The following is a 19,706-nucleotide window of genomic DNA, read 5'->3' on the forward strand; positions in this document are numbered from 1 at the left end:
TCCACTATAGACTGGAATCTCACACTATTATGTTAGATCCACTATGGACTGGACTCTCACTATTATGTTAGATCCACTATGGACTGGACCCTCACTATTATGTTAGATCCACTATGGACTGGACGCTCACTATTATGTTAGATCCACTATGGACTGGACTCTCACAATATTATGTTAGATCCACTATGGACTGGAATCTCACTTCTATGTTAGATCCACTATAGACTGGAATCTCACACTATTATGTTAGATCCACTATGGACTGGACTCTCACTATTATGTTAGATCCACTATGGACTGGACCCTCACTATTATGTTAGATCCACTATGGACTGGACTCTCACTATTATGTTAAATCCACTATGGACTGGACTCTCACTTCTATGTTAGATCCACTATAGACTGGAATCTCACACTATTATGTTAGATCCACTATGGACTGGACTCTCACTATTATGTTAGATCCACTATGGACTGGACCCTCACTATTATGTTAGATCCACTATGGACTGGACTCTCACTATTATGTTAGATCCACTATGGACTGGACTCTCACTATTATGTTAGATCCACTATGGACTAGACTCTCACTATTATGTTAGATCCACTATGGACTGGACCCTCACTATTATGTTAGATCCACTATGGACTGGACTCTCACTATTATGTTAGATCCACTATGGACTGGACTCTCACTATTATGTTAGATCCACTATGGACTGGACTCTCACTATTATGTTATATCCACTATGGACTAGACTCTCACTATTATGTTAGATCCACTATGGACTGGACTCTCACTATTATGTTAGATCCACTATGGACTAGACTCTCACTATTATGTTAGATCCACTATGGACTGGACTTAATATTTGCTTACATGTCCCTTGGCAAGTTTCACTGCAATAAGGCGCTTTTGGTAGCCATCCACAAGCTTCTGCTTGAATTTTTGACCACTCCTCTTGAAAAAATTGGTGCAGTTCAGCTATATGTGTTGGTTTTCTGACATGGACTTGTTTCTTCAGCATTGTCCACACGTTTAAGTCAGGACTTTGGGAAGGCCATTCTAAAACCTTAATTCTAGCCTGATTTAGCCATTCCTTTACCACTTTTGACGGCACAATCTAAAAATACTATTAAAATAAACAAAAACATAACAAAAGTGAAATAAAAAAGCTTAAAGGTTAAATGTAATTTAGAAAAAGTTGCAATGTTGACTAATAAAACAAAGCTGTTTTTTTTTCTTTCAAACTGTCATTGCTCAAAACATAATATTGAATCAAAATCAATGTTATTATGAATTATTGACCTATCCAAGGTTCCGATTACTTCACATCAAATATTCCACTAAGAAAAATATTTTTAGTGGAAGATTTTGCAAATTGGGCAGCACGGTGGGACAGGGGTTAGTGCATGTGCCTCACAATACGAAGGTCCTGAGTAGTCCTGGGTTCAATCCCAGGCTCGGGATCTTTCTGTGTGGAGTTTGCATGTTCTCCCCGTGACTGCGTGGGTTCCCTCCGGGTACTCCGGCTTCCTCCCACCTCCAAAAACATGCACCTGGGGATAGATTGATTGGCAACACTAAATTGGCCCTAGTGTGTGAATGTTGTCTGTCTATCTGTGTTGGCCCTGTCATGAGGTGGCGACTTGTCCAGGGTGTACCCCGCCTTCCGCCCGAATGCAGTTGAGATAGGCTCTAGCACCCCCACCGCAATCCCGAACGGGACAAGCGGTAGAAAATGGATGGATGGATGGATGGATTTTGCAAATTTGGTAAATAAATAACCAAAAAATGTATATTTTGTTTTCTTACTGTACCGAAAATGAACCGAACCGTGACCTCTAAACCAAGGTACGTACCGAACCAAAATTTTTGTGTACTGTTACACCCCTAGTATAAGTACTACAAATCTCTAACAAGCATATACTTAGGGAGTGTTTGGGTGAGGGGTGTTTGCTTATATAACACATTTTGAGCGTGTGTAATTTAATTGTGGTAAATGCGGAGGACGACAGAGCTATATGACAGATAGGCGAATAGAAAAAGGAGGAAAAATAAATAAAGTCAATAAAAAAGAAGAAAGGAGTGGTAGGTTGGTACACACAATAGGAAACAACAAATAGAGAAAACAACAGTAATAATTTAGTTTACATTTCCACAGTGGGTATGGCTATGTTTACATGCGTTCTATGACATGCTGTATTAAGAGAAGAATAAAAGTGGCGTAGCTTTCTCGTCACGATATAGTTGACCATTCCAAAAAAGCTTATCCACCAGGATGACAGCTCGGCACCCTTTCGCAGATTACTTTTTTTGAAATGTAAAGAGTCGAGGATCTTTCCACGGCATTGATTGTTGATGTTGAAGTACCTGATAGTGTTTTGTAATTCATAACATACCATCCTGACTGGTTTATCCGGACCAAAGTCCGGACTTTTTAGAAGCCCTGCAGTAATGACTATTTTGTGACTATTAGGTCCATTCAATTTCCAAAAAAGGAAAGGTTATTCTCCTGTGTGTGTTTCCATGTGTTTTTGCATGTTCTGTTTGTTAGATAAACTTTTGCCACACACTGAACAACTGAAAGGTTTTTCTCCCGTGTGCGTTCTCATGTGTCTCTGGATATTACGTTTGTTGGAGAATCTTTTACCGCACACCGAGCAACTGATAGGTTTATCTCCTGAGTGTGTACTCATGTGTAACAGCAACGATCCCTTTTGAGAGAAAGTTTTGCTGCAGTTCAAGCAATTGAAAGGTTTTTCTCCTGTGTGCGTTCGCATGTGTTGAGTTAAATCAGAGTTTCTCACAAAGCCTTTGGCGCAAACTGAACAACTGAAAGGATTTTCTACCGTGTGCGTTCTCATGTGTGTTTGCATTTTACTTTTGTCAAAGAATCTCTTACCACAAACTGAACAACTGAAAGGTTTTTCACCTGTGTGTCTCCTCATATGTGACAACATCGTTCCATTTTGAGAAAATCTTTTGCCGCAGTTTGGGCAACTGAAAGGTTTTTCTCCCGTGTGTGTTCTCATGTGTATTTGCATGTTAGTTTTGATGGAGAATCTTTTATCGCAAACTGAACAAATGAAAGGTTTTTCTCCTGTGTGTGTCCGCATGTGTTGAGTCAAAAGAGAGCTTTTAATAAAGTCTTTTGCGCAAACTGAACAACAAAAGGGTTTTTCTTCAGTGTGTGTTCTTATGTGCGATTCCATATTTACATTAACGGGTGACGTTGTGTCCTCACTATCTGATAGTGGAGCTAAGAAGTTGTCTGCTTGTGATCCTCCACAGTGGTCTCCATCACCTTCTGCCGTCATGTGTTGTGGTGAGCTGCTTCTTGAAGGTTCCACAGCTCTGTTCTCCCCACTTGGACTGTGATGAAGCTGTGAGGACTCAGGTGGTTTGTCTTCATGGTCTTCAGTCTTCACAGAGACAACAGTCAGTGGAAACTTGGTGAGATCAGCCTCCTCCTGCCCTAGAAGACACTTTCCCTCCCCAGTGATCCACACTTCCTCCTCTTCCTCTTTAATGTGGGGGGGATGTGGATCCTCCTGCTTCAAAATGGAGTTGACACCCTGTGAATGAGGAAGTCCAACCAGCTGCTGGACGTCTGCAGGACACAAACAAAACCAACACATTTTGACTTAGACAAACCTAATTGGTTCTTGAACAGTGTTTGATCTCAAAAAGAAAAGTTTATATATTGAAGCAAATTTCTCAATAAGAAACAAAGTAAACATGAATAATGAGTTCCAACCTCTGCAAAAGTCCATATTTTAGTAAAACTTTGTATATTTTGAACACTATATAAAGTGCTACGTATTGTATATCAAAGAAACCTAACAAGGGGTACATGGATCAACTTTCTATTTAATAACAAAGCCAAAAAAAGAAGACCAGCTGAACTTTCCATAGTTCTATGCAGCCGCCCTTGTAAATAAACGTAAATAAAAGTCCGCTTACAGAGGAGCCAATGGGAGGTCCTCTACTCCGCCCATAAAATACATTTAAAAAACATCCAAAAGGTGCCAACAATACTCTGTCTACATTTCGTGACTTGAATATTAACCAAGTATTAGTGACACTGGTATGTTAGATCCACTATGGACTGGACTCTCACTATTATGTTAGATCCACTATGGATTGGACTCTCACTATTATGTTAGATCCACTTTGGACTGGACTCTCACACTATTATGCTAGATCCACTATGGACTGGACTCTCACACTATTATGTTAGATCCACTATGGACTGGACTCTTACAATATTATGCTAGATCCACTATGGACTGGACTCTCACTATTATGTTAGATCCACTATGGACTGGACTCTCACTATTATGTTAGATCCACTATGAACTGGATTCTCACTATTATATTAGGTCCACTATGGACTGGACTCTCACTATTATACTTATTATTATATTAGATCCACTATGGACTGGACTCTAACTATTATGCTAGATCCACTATGGACTGGACTCTCACAATATTGTGTTAGATCCACTATGGACTGGACTCTCACACTATTATGTTAGATCCACTATGGACTGGACTCTTACAATATTATGCTATATCCACTATGGACTGGACTCTCACACTATTATGTTAGATCCACTATGGACTGGACTCTCACACTATTATGTTAGATCCACTATGGACTGGACTCTTACAATATTATGCTAGATCCACTATGGACTGGACTCTCACTATTATGTTAGATCCACTATGGACTGGACTCTCACTATTATGTTATATCCACTATGGACTGGACTCTCACACTATTATGTTAGATCCACTATGGACTGGACTCTTACAATATGATGTTAGATCCACTATGGACTGGACTCTCACTATTATGTTAGATCCACTATGGACTGGACTCTCACAATATTATGTTAGATCCACTATGGACTGGACTCTCACACTATTATGTTAGATCCACTATGGACTGGACCCTCACAATATTATGCTAGATCCACTCGCCGTCCATTGCACCGGTCGTCCATTGGTTTGAGTTCTTTCTTGTCCGTATGTGGGCTCTGTACCGAGGATGTCGTTGTGGCTTGTGCAGCCCTTTGAGACACTTGTGATTTAGGGCTATATAAGTTAACATTGATGAATTGATTGATTTTTTGATATAGTTGCAACTAGGAACACACACACATATATATATATATATATATATATATATATATATATATATATATATATATATATATATATATATATATATATATATATATATATATATATATATATATATATATATATATTTACGGCAGAAATGTATTCTCCATTATTTTTAAGTGCATCCATCTCTTGATAGAATCATGTAAATTGCAACGGGCCGCGCTTCTGTCATAAACATGTTTGTATTTGTTTACTTGAGAAAAGAACTCCATTAGCTGATGCCATGGCAGTCAGATAGTCTTGCAGGGGTCCACACAAAACATTACATATCACAAAACTGTTTAAAACAGAGGTGTTGAACTCATTTTAGCTCAGAGGCCGCATGGAGGAAAATCTATTCCCAAGTGGGCCGGAATGGTAAAATCATGGCATGATAACTTAAAAATAAAGACAACTTCAGGTTGTTTTCTTTGTTTTACTTTGGCCAAAAATAGAACAAGCACATTCTGAAAACGTACAAATCACAAATAATCCTCTGGACAAAACACTTCAGATGTGTTGACAATTCTCAGGAAACTGGTGCAGTTTCAAAAACACAATGAGCTTAGACTCTGTCTCAACGTATCTGCAAAGCCAGGATTAAAGTTTAAGTCACAGTCTTTCTGGGATTGAACAAAAACACGACATGTAAACTCTTCTAGGTATCAAATACCTCCTTTGTCAAGTCCAGAGCTAACCCAAGAAACCGTAAGAAACTGAGGTAAAAACTATTCAAAAAGGGTTAAGTTCACTTTTCTCGTGTTTGACAGAGAAGCAACGAAGCAGAAGCATAGACATAAAAAGCCACAGTCACCCTTTACTGTGTACCTCTTTCTTGGCCCCGGTATAAACCGTTTGCTTGCCTAACAGAATCGCTATTGTGACATCCAGTGGACACATTTAGAACAGCAGTTTCTTTCGTTCAAAAAAGAAAGCAGCTCATTTTTATACTTGGCAAACTCATCGTGCGGGCCGGATAAAACCTGATCCCTGACACCCCTGGTTGCAAAACACATGTAAAGATGAGACTACAAAATTGGATATGAGTTCACATTATAATTAATCACTAACAATATACACTACCGTTCAAAAGTTTGGGGTCACCCAAACAATTTTGTGGAATAGCCTTCATTTCTAAGAACAAGAATAGACTGTCGAGTTTCAGATGAAAGTTCTCTTTTTCTGGCCATTTTAAGCGTTTAATTGACCCCACAAATGTGATGCTCCAGAAACTCAATCTGCTCAAAGGAAGGTCAGTTTTGTAGCTTCTGTAACAAGCTAAACTGTTTTCAGATGTGTGAACATGATTGCACAAGGGTTTTCTAATCATCAATTAGCCTTCTGAGCCAATGAGCAAACACATTGTACCATTAGAACACTGGAGTGATAGTTGCTGGAAATGGGCCTCTATACACCTATGTAGATATTGCACCAAAAACCAGACATTTGCAGCTAGAATAGTCATTTACCACATTAGCAATGTATAGAGTGTATTTCTTTAAAGTTAAGACTAGTTTAAAGTTATCTTCATTGAAAAGTACAGTGCTTTTCCTTCAAAAATAAGGACATTTCAATGTGACCCCAAACTTTTGAACGGTAGTGTATGTATGAAATTGTTTTTAAAAAAGGATTAAATTGCATCAATCCACATAAACAATCACTTCTCCGAGTGATGCCGAGTGCTGCCGAGGCTTGAGTCAAACGGACCCGATCACTGGCAATACTGCCGAGGATCACTTTTTCACTGGGAGCATAATTCGTGGGAAAAACGGGATCTGCAAAATGACGTAAAAAGAGGGCAAAATACGTGATTTCTCAGCAAAAACGTGAAGGTTGACAGATATGCTTCACACTCTGGAGTTTGTGTCAAGTGAGTCACTTGAGTGCGAGGAGGAGGCGGCACACAACACCCAGCTCCGACACAATGAGCGGAGGGACTTCCACTTCAAGACATTAAGGATTACTTCTATCGGTATTGCGGTACTTTGGTAAATATACTGGCATAACTCGTAATACTGGTATACCACCCAGCCCTACTCTTAGTCCTAACTGTGGCCCCTGGATGAACATGTGTCACAAACATTGTATTAGATGATATGTGGATGTTGTGCTTACTTGGACTGTGATGAAGCTGTGAGGACTCAGGTGGTTTGTCTTCATGGTCTTCAGTCTTCACAGAGACAACAGTCAGTGGAAACTTGGTGAGATCAGCCTCCTCCTGCCCTAGAAGACACTCTTCCTCCTGAGTGATCCACACTTCCTCCTCTTCCTCTTTAATGTGGGGAGACTGCTGGACATCTGTTGGGTAAATAAGTGAATAATATCAAAAGAGAATAGAAGTCATTCTGGACTAACACTGTTTTCACAATGAGATCATTTGCAATGTGGTGTGTTGTGTTAAAAGTGTGGAAATAGTTCCTTTTTGTCGCAGGCATGAACATTGCTTCAACATTGACTGTACCTGAATGTACACTACCGTTCAAAAGTTTGGGGTCACATTGAAATGTCCTTATTTTTGAAGGAAAAGCACTGTACTTTTCAATGAAGATAACTTTAAACTAGTCTTAACTTTAAAGAAATACACTCTATACATTGCTAATGTGGTAAATGACTATTCTAGCTGCAAATGTCTGGTTTTTGGTGCAATATCTACATAGGTGTATAGAGGCCCATTTCCAGCAACTATCACTCCAGTGTTCTAATGGTACAATGGGTTTGCTCATTGGCTCCGAAGGCTAATTGATGATTAGAAAACCCTTGTGCAATCATGTTCACACATCTGAAAACAGTTTAGCTTGTTACAGAATCTACAAAACTGACCTTTCTTTAAGCAGCTTGAGTTTCTGGAGCATCACATTTGTGGGGTCAATTAAACGCTCAAAATGGCCAGAAAAAGAGAACTTTCATCTGAAACTCGACAGTCTATATTTGTTCTTAGAAATGAAGGCTATTCCACAAAATTGTTTGGGTGACCCCAAACTTTTGAACGGTAGTGTATAATAGACTGTATTTATATTATTCACATGTGAATAATGCTGTATAATAGACTGTATTTATATTATTCACATGTGAATAATGCTGTATAATAGACTGTATTTATATTATTCACATGTGAATAATGCTGTATAATAGACTGTATTTATATTATTCCCATGTGAATAATGCTGTATAATAGACTGTATTTATATTATTCACATGTGAATAATGCTGTATAATAGACTGTATTTATATTATTCACATGTGAATAATGCTGTATAATAGACTGTATTTATATTATTCACATGTGAAAAATGCTGTATAATAGACTCTTTTTATATTATTCACATGTAAATAAGGCTGTATATAAGACTGTATTTATATTATTCACATGTGAATAATGCTGTATAATAGACTGTATTTATAATAATAATATAATAATAATAATGGATTCGATTTTATATCGCGCTTTTCTATTATTACATACTCAAAGCGCTCACAGAGAAGTGGGAACCCATCATTCATTCACACCTGGTGGTGGTAAGCTACATTTGTACACACAGCTGCCCTGGGGTAGACTGACAGAAGCGAAGCTCCGACCACCACCTATCATTCATTCATCATTCATTCACCAGTGTGAGCGGCACCGGGGGCAAGGGTGAAGTGTCCTGCCCAAGGACACAACGGCAGCGATTTGGATGTCAAGAGGCGGGGAGCGAACCTGAAACCCTCAGGTTTCTGGCACGGCCGCTCTACCCACTACGCCCCTTAAATTATTCACATGTGAATAATGCTGTATAATAGACTGTATTTATATTATTTACATGTGAATAATGCTGTATAATAGACTGTATTTATATTATTTACATGTGAATAATGCTGTATAATAGACTGTATTTATATTATTCACATGTGAATAATGCTGTATAATAGACTGTATTTATATTATTCACATGTGAATAATGCTGTATAATAGACTGTATTTATATTATTCACATGTGAATAATGCTGTATAATAGATTGTATTTATAATATTCACATGCGAATAATGCTGTATAATAGACTGTATTTATATTAATCACATGTAAAAAAAATACCTAAATGTTTATTGTTTATTGTCAGCGAACTGTGATGATGAATTTCCCCCAGAGATCAATAAAGTACTTTCTATTCTATTCTATTCTAAAAGTGGAACAGTGAGTATGGTGCGGTAAGTAACAATTGGGCTTGGAATTTTGAGGAGGGGTCCGTTTGAAAAGCCTTTAGAAAGATGAACCAGCATTGATCAATACATCCTTAAAAGTCATAACACAACTTTGTTAAACTGCTAAACCTTAGCTCTAATTATTACCTTGTAATGGCACAGGCATTACCATCATTGAAAAATCAATGAAAGAAAAAAAATCTCTACCCAAAACATTCATACTATATTTTTTTCGTCATATAAAATGAGTTTCCCCCCTTTATTGGGTGATGATGTTGGCTGGGCCAAAAGGAACTCTTCCCAAAACATGTTTTACTATGTGGTGTTTTTTGTTGTTGTTGGCGTATCTCACTTTAGACCACAGCTTCCACATTCACTTGGAGACCATCTACGACACGCTGAAGGAAAGTCAGTCACTTTTATGTTCTTTTAATAAATCAACTGTTGACTACTTTGTTTATTGAAAGATGACTGACAATACATTTTTACTTTCACTCATTGATGCATGTAGGTCAGAATCAGGTAGTGAAATTAGCCATGAAACTATGACTTATTTTGACTATAATGTAAAATATATTTGGTGACTGTGTGAGTTTTGTGTAAACATGTTGATACACATTGTTACACACTGAGAGGAACATCAACCTCTCATAAATATTGTGTGTCTGACACGGTCTTGTTTTCATGAACAATATAAAAACAAAGCAGTGCATCATCCTCACAAGACAGTTCATCTTCCTATAGACAACACATTTAAGAACAGCGTTAGTTAGTAAACATGTGAAAGTAAGAAGAAAACAAACCTGTTCTGTGTAACACAACTTGATGTTTCTTGAAAACAGCGTCCAGTAGTTGACGTAGTCTCTTGTTCTCCTCTTTTGTCCGAGAAAGTTCCTCCTCGTACTCTGCTATCGTTCTTTCGCACATTTTCACACAATCACAACACTTTACACTCACACTTGATCTCTGCTTAGCGATGTGTTTTGATCACTTCCGCCTCTCTTTGTTAGCAGCCAACAAGCTAAGCTAACTAGCGAGCTAAGGTAGCGGGAGGAGCTTCAAAGTGCGCTCAGACTAATGTATCCGAATACAAACAATTATTAACGACGTTTACTCTATTAAACGACGTATATGTGTCCATGTACGTACTGATTAGGAACACTGAACTACTATAAACACAATAACGTCTCCGTCAAACGCCATTTTGTTTTATCTTCGTCTTGTTTTGTTCTTGACAGGTTCACCTCGGTCCACACTCCATTACAGTAGGTGGCGGTAATGCACACCACAAGGTTGCTTGCCAACCGCCATAGAAATCAAAAGAAGAAGAAGAAGACCCGGAGGGCGGAACCAAAGTGTTAGCGCCCGCCGCGCGCGCCGGACTCCTATAGCTGAGGGCACTTCCGCCTCCTCGCTCGACTGATGATGGAAGGAAAAAAGAGCCGCTTCAGTCATATTTACCCGCTTTTCAGGTTGGTACACTGTGAAAATCATAAAAATGTTTATTTTCATGAATAAGAACGTTTTATGATACGTTTGACCAGCTTTGGGTCGGAATGTGGATGTAAAATGTCGAGTGTTGTAAAATGGCGAATGCCGTCGCCAAATGTATTATCGTGGAAACACACGCAGCATAGAGATAATAATTACATTTATATTGGCCCTAAATACATATGACTTGGGTGTATGAAACTGTTATTTATGGGTTTTTTTAAGGTCGACAAAGTGACGTTAAACTAGGCTGACCATATTCTGAAATCCCAAAAAGAGGACACATATATGCGTGCCAAGGCCGGGACTAGGTGAACATTTGCCAATGAAACTTGCTTTATAAATAATATATTTATTTAAGTAAAGCATTTTTTCTCCTCTGTTGACATTAGTGTTGGCGCTAGGAATTTTCAAAATGGGGTCCCAGGGACCCCATCAAGTCATAAAAATGGGGTCCCCCAGTAAATTTTTGGGGTCCCACTTTTTTGTAAGCGTTTTGAAAACAAATGACAAATGTATGCATTATCCTGTTATATCTCACATTCTATGGTGTGTTTTGGAAAAAGGTTGTCATAAACGTTACTTAAAGGCCTACTGAAATGAATTTATTTAATTTAAACGGGGATAGCAGATCCATTCTTTGTGTCATACTTGATCATTTCGCGATATTGCCATATTTTTGCTGAAAGGATTTAGTAGAGAAAATCGACGATAAAGTTCGCAACTTTTGCTCGCTGATAAAAAAAAGCCTTGCCTGTACCGGAAGTAGCGTGACGTCACAGGAGCTAGTATTCCTCACAATTCCCCATTGTTTACAATGGAGCGAGAGATTCGGAGCGACAAAGCGACGATTACCCCATTAATTTGAGCGAGGATGAAAGATTCGTAGATGAGGAACGTTACAGTGAAGGACTGGAGAGGCAGTGATGGACGTATCTTTTTTCGCTCTGACCGTAACTTAGGTACAAGCTGGCTCATTGGATTCCACACTCTCTCCTTTTTCTATTGTGGATCACGGATTTGTATTTCAAACCACCTCGGATACTATATCCTCTTGAAAATGAGAGTCGAGCACGCGAAATGGACATTTAAAGTGACTTTTATCTCCACGACAATACATCGGTGACACACTTAGTTACTGAGCTAACGTGATAGCATCGTTCTCAAATGAAGATAGAAACAAAATAAATAAACCCCTGACTGGAAGGATAGACAGAAGATCAACAATACTATTAAACCATGTACATGTAACTACACGGTTAAAAATTCTCAGCCTGGTAAGGCTTAACAATGCTGTTGCTAATGACGCTAAGGCTAATTTAGCAACTTAGCAACCGGACCTCACAGAACTATGATAAAAACATTTGTGCTCCACCTACGCCAGCCAGCCCTCATCTTCCCATCAACAGCCGTGCTCACCTGCGTTCCAGCGATCAACGGCGCGACGAAGGACTTCATCCGTGGGTTTGGCGGCAAGCATCGGCTAGGCGTAGTAAGTAGTTCTTGTTGTGTTGCTGTAAGTATTGTACTTAGCCGCTAATACACCGATCGATCCCACCTACAACGTTCTTCTTTGCAGCCTCCATTGTTCATTAAACAAATTGCAAAAGATTCACCAACACAGATGTCCAGAATACTGTGGAATTTTGTCGAAGAAAACAAGAGGTTTCTGTATCGGGTTCGATGGGGTCCAACCACTTCCGTGGATTTTGTGACGTCACGCGCATAAATCATATCCAAAGGAGTTTTTCAACCGGAAGTGTGGCGGGAATTTTAAAATTGCACTTTATAAGTTAACCCGGCCGTATTGGCATGTGTTTCAATGTTAAGATTTCATCATTGATATATAAACGATCAGACTGCGTGGTCGGTAGTAGTGGCTTTCAGTAGGCCTTTAATTCATTTAAAAAAATAATACAAAAGAAAACAAATGTGTAAACATATGTAAATGTATTCAGTTATAAACATTCATTCACTTTCTTCTTTCCTTCATGGATCTGAACTTTACCGCTGCTGGTAGTTTTTTCTATGTTTTTATTTAATAAGTTGTGGGTGTATTTATTTCAGTATAAAAAAAAGTGTAAAAAGTGTTTTGCTTCGGTCATGAAATGATGATAATGGTGTGCCAGGGCATACATACATTTTATATTTAACGCTTAAATCGCTGGAGTCTACATCAACTTCAGATCTATCCCTCATTTCAAAATGTTTTAGTTTTGTTTATGTTGTTTTTTTTGTTTGTTTGTTTTCCGCCCTTTTTTGTCAAACAAAACTATGTTTTTTATGGCAAACACACAAAATATGCAAAATCTTCCACCAAAAATAGTTTTCAAAGTGGAATATTTGATGTTTGAAGTAATCGGAACCTTTTGATAGGTTTGATAGGTTGATAGAGCAATGACCGTTAGAAAGAAAAAAAACAGCTTTGTTTTATTAGTCAACATTGCAACTGTTTCTAAATTACATTTCACCTGTAAGCTTTTTTCTTTCACTTTTGTTATATTTTTGTTTATTTCACTAGTATTTTTAGAATGTGCCGTGGGCCTTTAAAACACTAGCTGTGGGCCACAAATGGTAAAAAAAAAAAATTAAATTTAAATCTGCGTCCTTTCTGATTTCAATGCGTTAAAAAGACACAAGAAGTGCATTAACGCCAACACTGCTTGACAGTACAACAAAATAAGTCACACTTATATTCTGTAACATTCACAGTTTTGGAAAAAAGTGCAGAGGTAGAAATATTCAAAATAAACTCTTGTATATAATCTAAACATAAATAATGCCTCAAAACAAGTTAATTAAATTTAAACAAAAAACAGCAGACGAGTTCTCGCCCTTCACAGCCGTTTTGTGCTTTGTAGTGTCGATATGGGCTTGTATATCTTTAAGCCCCTTTATTTGCCACAGATACATACGTTCCTGCTTTGCACACAGTGCATTCTGCTTTCCGTGTGTCACGGCCACGACGAAAACACGAATACTTTTTCCGCAAATCATCCGTGAAGTTGCATTTACGTTTCGGCATTTCTTCTTCTCATGTCCGTCTCTCCACTCACTAGCTCTCTCGCTCTCTGTCCCTCCCTCACGAATGTTTCTGCGTGCGCACGCCTCCACAGTTTGTTTTGTTTAACCCCTTCTTAACCCTGGACGTACATTGAAAATACACGCAACCCTAACTCAAAATGCCGGACATTTGAGGCATTTAAGAAACCCCGCCCGGACACCCCGGACAGTCCCGCAAAAGAGGACATGTCCGGGGAAAAGAGGACGTATGGTCAGTCTAGTTAAACGTATATAGTTTGGAGTATAGGTGGAAAATATCCTCAGTGCCGAACTCTGTAGTATTTGCACCTGGCTCACTGACAACAAGCTATCCATACACTTGGGTAAAACGGAATCCATCCTATTTGGGTCCCAAATCAACCTTAAGAAAGTCAGTGACTTCACTATTAAAGTGGGTGACATTGTTATAACCAGGAAAGATGAGGTCACCTACATAGGTTCCATTCTAGAGGCTAATATTGATCACACAGGAAAACACCAAACAACTCCAAATAAGTCACAGCGTGATGTGACAGGTCGTGACACTTACTTTGCGACAATAGCTATAGTTGCAACGATGACTTTTTACTGTCAATATCAACTACAGAGTTTACATTTTTAATGTTTTCTGCTGGTGGTGTGCCTTTGCATTTTTCAATTAACAAAAAGGTGCCTTGGCTCCAAAAAGGTTGAAAAACACTGGCCTAGGGCATGTACACAATGTGATTGGCTACAAAAAAATCGGTGTTCCATTCTCTTTGTCATTGATGTAGTTAGCTAACAGTTGCAGTAATGCTCGTGTGTGAATGATATTGGAGTGCCGTGATGCTCACAAAGTGCATTGTTAAATGTGTTTCCACAGAGAGATACAACAAGCCAGCAGACATGTACTGATACAGGCTGTCAGACACCATCACCAGAGACATGCTCAGTTGGGACACAGCTTTCCATAAAGACTATCCAACCGCATGTCAGAAGTAAAGGTGGGTAAAGTAGTGTAACTACTAGTAGTAGAAGTCAGTAGTGTCATTGTAACTTATGTTTCTTTTTTCTTTGTACAGGGACACAGACAACATCACATCATACAGGTAAGTGGAGGTCAACACAGAATGTCATCATTGAGAGGCTACAAACAAAACAAAATGTCTTGACTCTCCAGGTACCCAGTAGTGCTAAAAATATAAATAGAATATGAACCAATTTGACATCTGTTGCATCAACATCTGGAAGGGTGGTCCCCACATCTAGGTCCCTTCTCAATGTTTCTTTTTTTTGCCCTCGCTGGAGTTTTTGAGTAAGCTAACCCGCATGAAGTCCACACACGTGTAAGAATCATGTTAACCAACATTAACTTCTGTTTTTAAATCTTTTCCTTCTTCAACATCTCTCCGCCTTTCAAAATAAACTCCAGTATTTTCGCTAGTTTGAGTCGAAGGCATCTTTATTAACAATTTTAATCATGTGCTGGACATACAGGGACATAAAAAAAGATTTTCTCTGAACCACGGTGTAAGCTAACTGCCAAATTAATTTGTTTAGGTTATATTCAAAATATGAAGGATACAATAAAATACAAATACTGAAAACAGGCAAAAACAAAAGCAACTGTGCAAAGATGTGCATCTAAAAAAAAACAACAGTCGCAAAAAATGTGCATGGACTTGGATTTAGGAAAATAAATATAAGGCATTCGAATTAAGAAAAATAAATGTAAGACATTCAGTGGGGGCATAGAGAGACACACAAGTGTAGTTTGAAAACAATCTTATGTCCTCATGAAAACATTTACCTCCTGTCATTTACATTTTGTCCAAACAGAAACTCACAAAAGCTGACTTGATGTCATAACACATCTGTGCATCAATATAGTGATATAATACATTTACAATTATGTGTACATTATATTTAACATCAATATAGTGATATAATACATGTACAATCATGTGTACTTTATACTTAACATAAATATAGTGATATAATACATTTACGATTATGTGTACTTTATATATAAAAACAATACAGTGATATTACATGTACAATGTTGTTTACTTTATATATGAAATCAATACAGTGGTATATTACATGTACAATCATGTGTGCTCTATATTTAACATCAATATAGTGATATATTACATGTCCAATCATGTATACTTTATATTTAAAAAATCAATATAGTGATATTAGATGTACAATCATATGTACTTTATATTTAAAATCAATATAGTGCTATATTACATGTACAATCATGTATACTTTGTATTGCATTTACAATCACGTGTACTTTATATTTAAAATCAATATAGTGATATATGTACAATCATGTGTACTTTATATTTAACATCAATATAGGGTTATATTACGTGTACAATCATGTGTACTTTATATTTAACATCAATATAGGGTTATATTACGTGTACAATCATGTGTACATTATATTTAAAATCAATATAGTGATATATATTACGTGTACAATCATGTGTACATTATATTTAACATCAAAATAGCGATATATTACATGTCCAATCATGTATACTTTATATTTAAAAAATCAATATAGTGATATTACATGTACAATCATATGTACTTTATATTTAAAATCAATATAGTGCTATATTACATGTACAATCATGTATACTTTGTATTGCATTTACAATCACGTGTACTTTATATTTAAAATCAATATAGTGATATATGTACAATCATGCATACTTTATATTTAACATCAATATAGGGTTATATTACGTGTACAATCATGTGTACTTTATATTTAACATCAATATAGGGTTATATTACGTGTACAATCATGTGTACATTATATTTAAAATCAATATAGTGATATATATTACATGTACAATCATGTGTACATTATATTTAATATCAATATAGCGATATATTACATGTCCAATCATGTATACTTTATATTGCATTTACAATCATGTGTACTTTATATTTAAAGGCCTACTGAAAGCCACTACTACCGACCACGCAGTCTGATAGTTTATATATCAATGATGAAATCTTAACATTGCAACACATGCCAATACGGCCGGGTTAGCTTACTAAAGTGCAATTTTAAATTTTGCGCCGAAATATCCTGCTGAAAACGTTTCGGTATGATGACGCCTGCGCGTGACGTCACGGATTGTAGAGGACATTTTGGGACAGCATGGTGGCCAGCTATTAAGTCGTCTGTTTTCATTGCAAAATTCCACAGTATTCTGGACATCTGTGTTGGTGAATCTTTTGCAATTTGTCCAATGAACAATGGAGACAGCAAAGAAGAAAGCTGTAGGTGGGAAGCGGTGTATTGCGGCCGGCTGCAGCAACACAAACACAGCCGGTGTTTCATTGTTTACATTCCCGAAAGATGACAGTCAAGCTTTACTATGGAACAGAGAGGTCAAGCGAACACGGTTGGATTGGACCACACACACAAAGTACAGTGTATTATGCAGCGATCATTTCGAAAGATCGTGTTTCGAAGAGGGTCCCTTGCGAAGGGTAGAGATGGGCATCGCCACCGCCCGTCCACTGGTGCTGAAGAAAGGTGCGAGGCCAACTATTTTCAACGGACCACGGCCAGGCATCAGTGGCCGTGTCACCGTCAGTGCTCCCAGAGCCAGTGCTTCGACAAGATCGGACCACCCCACCACCTCCACAAGTGGACAGACCGTGCACGTGAAGTTTGCATTTCCCAACAGGCAAAGGAAGAGGGTAAGGATCTTGATTTCCAGTCTCCATAGTCATACTCACAGACATAGTCATAGACTACGCCATGAACAATGAAATAAATTAACCATAAAATAGTCTACATATAATTATTTCTTCAAGTTCGAGTCAAGTTCTTCTGCAGTATAAAGTATCGTACATTTACTGACATTACTGTCAATACTGTCAATAGATTACAATAGACAATAATATAAAGTATTGTACATTTGTACATTTACAGACAATATATCAGATCATGGCCAGTACGACTACGGCATCAGTGGCGGATGCGGTGGATGAACCAATGGCAATGGCACCAGATTTGCCTGTTGAGGAGGGCGATCAAGATCAGGTTCGATTTGTTTCCCAAATCAATGTTCGAATGGATTACAGTTCAAGCCCAATAGAGAAAGTAGTCATAATTTATGTATATGAGGTATCCATATTACATGTAGCTGTTTCTCCATTTCCAGGGAAATACAAGACAACGAGGATGCCAGACGGAATGGGTACCGCTTGGGACAGCACCAACAGCAATGACTAGTAAGAGCACCCAAACAGGGAAAATGCATCATAGATCAAAGGTTATGTCTATTTCGGTGATGAACATGATTCTGCACACCACAGTACACATTGCACAGCTGCCTGTGCAGAGTAGAGTAGACAGATAAATTAGGTGATTCAAAGACAATAATTAGTATGTGATCCTGGTTTAATTTGAACAGATTATATAAAACAACTTGTGTTTTGTTTTATTGCTAGGACACCAGGTGACCCCAGAGGTCTATAAATAAATAACATTTTACCATTCTGTATTCTGAAGGCGATCTATGTCGTGTGCTACTCCGGCATCAATATCAGCAGCGTCCTCCTGACCGTCAGCGTCGGGTTCAAAGCGGTATGGCTCTATCCCTTGTTGTGGTTTGGCCTGGCCGAGTGGTCCTGCCACGCCCACGGCTGCCACGGCGCCTCTCACAGCATCTTCCCTATCTGAATCGCTCCCACTGCCCTCTAGTCCTTCACTCTCACTTTCGTCATCCACGAATCTTTCATCCTCACTCAAATTAATGGGGAAATCGTCGCTTTCTCGGTCCGAATCGCTCTCGCTGCTGGTGGCCATGATTGTAAACAATGTGCAGATGTGAGGAGCTCCACAACCGGTGACGTCACGCGCATATCGTCTGCTACTTCCGGTACAGGCAAGGCTTTTTTATCAGCGACCAAAAGTTGCGAACTTTATCATCGATGTTCTCTACTAAATCCTTTCAGCAAAAATATGGCAATATCGCGAAATGATCAAGTATGACACATAGAATGGACCTGCTATCCCCGTTTAAATAAGAAAATCGCATTTCAGTAGACCTTTAACAGTTAATTTTACTCATTTTCATTAATTACTAGTTTCAATGTAACTGTTTATATATTGTTTTTATAAATTTTACACTTTATAAGTTAACCCGGCCGTATTGGCATGTGTTGCAATGTTAAGATTTCATCATTAAAATATATATACTATCAGACTGCGTGGTCGGTAGTAGTGGCTTTCAGTAGGCCTTTAGCATACTAGGCACGTTCTCAGTTGGTTATTTATGCGTCATATAACGTACACATATTCAGCCTGTTGTTCACTATTCTTTATTTATTTTAAATTGCCTTTCAAATGTCTATTCTTGGTGTCGGGTTTTATCAAATAAATGTCCCCAAAAAGTGCGACTTATACTCCAGTGCGACTTATATATGTTTTTTCCATTCTTTATTATGCATTTTCGGCCGGTGCAACTTATACTCCGGAGCGACTTATTCTCCGAAAAATACGGTACATCTCTTCTCTTAAACCACTATTACAAACACATGCTAGCCAGTCTAAGTTTTAATTTTTAGTCATGTTCCATGTTCTCCTTTGGGTGTACGAGCAACTGTCATGTTTAATATGTAAATTGAATCCGCTGTGATTGTTTAGTCTTTTTCTTCTTTAGTTGTTGTATTGCGTCTGTTATTCCCTGATTGATTGATTGATTGATTGATTGATTGATTGATTGATTGATTGAGACTTTTATTAGTAGGTTGCACAGTGAAGTACATATTCCCTACAATTGACCACTAAATGGT

General features: G+C 38.0%; 3 protein-coding genes across 4 annotated transcripts in view; 2 read left to right on the forward strand and 1 right to left on the reverse strand.

Annotated features, from left to right (window-relative positions):
* Positions 1 to 19,706, forward strand: part of LOC133640611 (gastrula zinc finger protein XlCGF57.1-like) — a 107,583-nt gene that overhangs the window by 53,186 nt on the left and 34,691 nt on the right. The window lies entirely within an intron of this gene.
* LOC133640678 (gastrula zinc finger protein XlCGF57.1-like) lies at positions 1,985 to 10,612 on the reverse strand. The gene is made up of 3 exons (XM_062034235.1): positions 10,160 to 10,612; positions 7,292 to 7,474; positions 1,985 to 3,614 (listed from the first exon to the last, which is right to left on the reverse strand). The coding sequence occupies exons 1-3, from the start codon at positions 10,281 to 10,283 to the stop codon at positions 2,509 to 2,511; spliced, it is 1,413 nt and encodes a 470-aa protein (XP_061890219.1). The 5' UTR covers positions 10,284 to 10,612; the 3' UTR covers positions 1,985 to 2,508.
* LOC133640594 (zinc finger protein 37-like) overlaps positions 10,752 to 19,706 on the forward strand; it is an 11,884-nt gene continuing 2,929 nt past the window's right edge. The window contains exons 1-6 of one of the 2 annotated variants that reach the window (XM_062034098.1): positions 10,752 to 10,828; positions 14,752 to 14,872; positions 14,951 to 14,977; positions 17,104 to 17,603; positions 17,839 to 17,949; positions 18,071 to 18,140. In XM_062034098.1, coding sequence (XP_061890082.1) covers positions 17,154 to 17,603; positions 17,839 to 17,949; positions 18,071 to 18,140 — 631 coding nt within the window. In that variant the 5' untranslated portion in view covers positions 10,752 to 10,828; positions 14,752 to 14,872; positions 14,951 to 14,977; positions 17,104 to 17,153. Of the gene's footprint in view, positions 10,829 to 12,228; positions 12,340 to 14,751; positions 14,873 to 14,950; positions 14,978 to 17,103; positions 17,604 to 17,838; positions 17,950 to 18,070; positions 18,141 to 19,706 lie in introns of those variants that run through there. The other variant, XM_062034099.1, reaches the window with a different exon arrangement.

Source organism: Entelurus aequoreus, linkage group LG23 (genome assembly GCF_033978785.1).
Source record: "Entelurus aequoreus isolate RoL-2023_Sb linkage group LG23, RoL_Eaeq_v1.1, whole genome shotgun sequence".
Classification (NCBI taxonomy): Eukaryota; Metazoa; Chordata; class Actinopteri; order Syngnathiformes; family Syngnathidae; genus Entelurus; species Entelurus aequoreus.